This window comes from Rosa chinensis, chromosome 1, assembly GCF_002994745.2.
Source record: "Rosa chinensis cultivar Old Blush chromosome 1, RchiOBHm-V2, whole genome shotgun sequence".
Lineage (NCBI taxonomy): Eukaryota > Viridiplantae > Streptophyta > Magnoliopsida > Rosales > Rosaceae > Rosa > Rosa chinensis.
The window spans coordinates 20,356,976-20,359,370 of NC_037088.1; the positions used below are offsets into that span (position 1 = coordinate 20,356,976).

The 2,395-nt window shown below is 34.2% G+C and overlaps 1 protein-coding gene across 1 annotated transcript; it reads left to right on the top strand.

Annotated features, from left to right (window-relative positions):
- Window positions 1–774: 774 nt before the first annotated feature.
- On the top strand, window positions 775–1,566 carry LOC121049002 (secreted RxLR effector protein 161-like). The gene has a single exon (XM_040505392.1). It carries the CDS (start codon window positions 775–777, stop codon window positions 1,564–1,566), a length of 792 nt encoding a protein of 263 aa, XP_040361326.1.
- The last annotated feature ends 829 nt before the right edge of the window (window positions 1,567–2,395 follow it).

Sequence of the window (2,395 nt, forward strand, 5' to 3'; positions counted from 1 at the left end):
AATCCCCGTGGTACGATAATTTCGGGTCTAAATATTTCCCACTTCTTTGATGACCGTACCCTTATTGCGCGTAAGTTGCATTCAAGTACACCAAATCACACATCCAAATCACAAGCCTATAGGCAGCAAGTGGGTGTTCAAAACTAAGAGAGATGCCAAGGGAAATATTGAGAGACATAAAGCAAGGCTTGTGGCTAAAGGGTTCACACAAAAGGAGGGTATAGATTTTACATAAACATTTTCACCAGTTTCAACTAAGGACTCTTTTAGAATCATAATGGCTCTTGTAGCTCACTATGATATGGAGTTACATCAAATGGATGTAAAAACAGCCTTCTTGAATGGTGAACTGGAGGAAGTGATATACATGTCACAACCAGAAGGCTATATTGAAACTGGAAAGGAAAACTTAGTCTGTAAACTTAAGAAATCTATATATGGACTTAAACATGCATCTAGGCAATGGTATAGAAAATTTGATTATGTGGTTGCATCTTTTGGTTTTACTGAAAACCTTGTTGATGAATGTGTTTATCTTAAAAATGTTGGAAACCAGTTTGTCTTTCTTATCCTATATGTAGATGACATTCTCCTTGCTAGCAGTAACATTAAGTTGCTGAAAGATACCAAAATATTTCTGTCGAAATTTTTTGATATGAAGGATCTAGGAGAGGCTTCTTATGGATAGGAATTGAGATAAAGAGAGACAGAGCACAAGGTTTATTGAGATTATCTCAACAAGCTTACATTTCAAAAATACTTCAGAGATTTGATATGCCTACTTGTGCTCATGGGGAGGTTCCAATATCTAAGGGAGATAAATTAAATAAGGATCAATGCCCTAAAACAAGTGTTGAGAAAAAGGAAACGGAGTCTGTACCATATGTTAGATTAGTTGGCAGTCTCATGTATGCACAAGTCTGCACTAGGCCAGATTTATCATTTGCAGTTGGCATGTTGTCTAGATTTCAATCTGATCCTGGGCACAAGCATTGGACTGCTGGCAAAAAGGTATTGAGATACCTACAGAGGACTAAGAGTCACATGCTTGTGTATAAGCGTGTGAAGAAACTTGAACTTGTAGGCGTCACAGACTCAAATTTTACAGGCAATTATCCTGCATCAATGAAGTCTACTTGTGGCTATGTATATATGTTGGCAGGTGGTGCAGTGGCTTGGAAAACAATGAAACAATCATTGATAGCCACATCCACCATGCAAGCAAAAATTATAGCCATATATGAAGGTGTATGTGAAGGCCTATGGATCAGAAACTTTTTTTTGGAAACAAAGATTTTAAGTAATTTTGTTGATGGAAAGCTGAAAGTTTATTGTGATAATGAAGCTGCTGTGTTCTTCAGTAAGAATAGCGAAAGGTCTAATAATTCAAAACATATAAACTTGAAGTTCTATAGTGTGAGAAAGAGGGTAAAAGATGGAGAGATTGAAATAGCTGCCATTAGCACAGATGCACAGCTTGCAGACACTTTTACCAAGGCATTACCAGTTTCAGTTTTCAAGAAGCATGTTGAAGACATGGGAATTCTCTCTAGTTTAGATTCCTGAGTTCAGAAAGAGTAAAAGTCATAAAGATTATGTTTTCAGTTTCTTAGTTTGAAAGTTTCAATTTTATTTCAGTTTGCAGTCCATGTCAGAAATAATATGTATTCATATTTTGGTCAAATGAATAAAGCTTGAGGTATTTCTAGATATATTGTTTCACAGCTTGATCTTATTTTAAAAATATTTGATTGCTGCTATTTTAGTTTTGTTGATTATCAGGTGGATGGAAATATGCATATATTCAGTAAGAGGCAAATATGCAATCCACTGGTGCTTAAGTAAATAATGTTTGCATTATGATTTTGATATTCAAAATTTTTAGTTGGACTATAATCAAGTGTTTACTGCAGAATGACATACTTTACCACTTGATTTCATCATATCAGTTTTGTAGTTCATGTGAGATGTAGAGGTTATTATTGGTAATTTGGAACAAATATGTTTACATAAGCATGTTTATTTCAAGTTCTATTTTAGCTGCTGCGTTCTTGACAGAACTGAATGGATTTTGAGAAACCATATACTTCAGTGCACACTTTGGCTATTTTCTGGAATGAGTTTTGGTTCAGTTGTTATGTAGACAATATTGGTCCAAAGGGGAGATTGTAAAATATTATTTGGACCTAATATTATCTACATTAAATAAATAACAAATTGATTAAACTTATTACAATAAATGGGAAATATATGAATTATCTACCTAGACACCTAATGAGCTTTGGTATGTCACTCATATGGTTAGGAATCCATTTTGATAAAGATAAATATCTAATTAGTTGATATGATAATTATAGCATCTTTCAGAAATAACTCATTGGCTAGAATCAAGGAT

What these genes read in the sequence shown, in the direction of transcription:
- LOC121049002 (XM_040505392.1), top strand. Translation starts at nt 775, where the DNA reads ATGCCTACTTGTGCTCATGGGGAGGTTCCAATATCTAAGGGAGATAAA.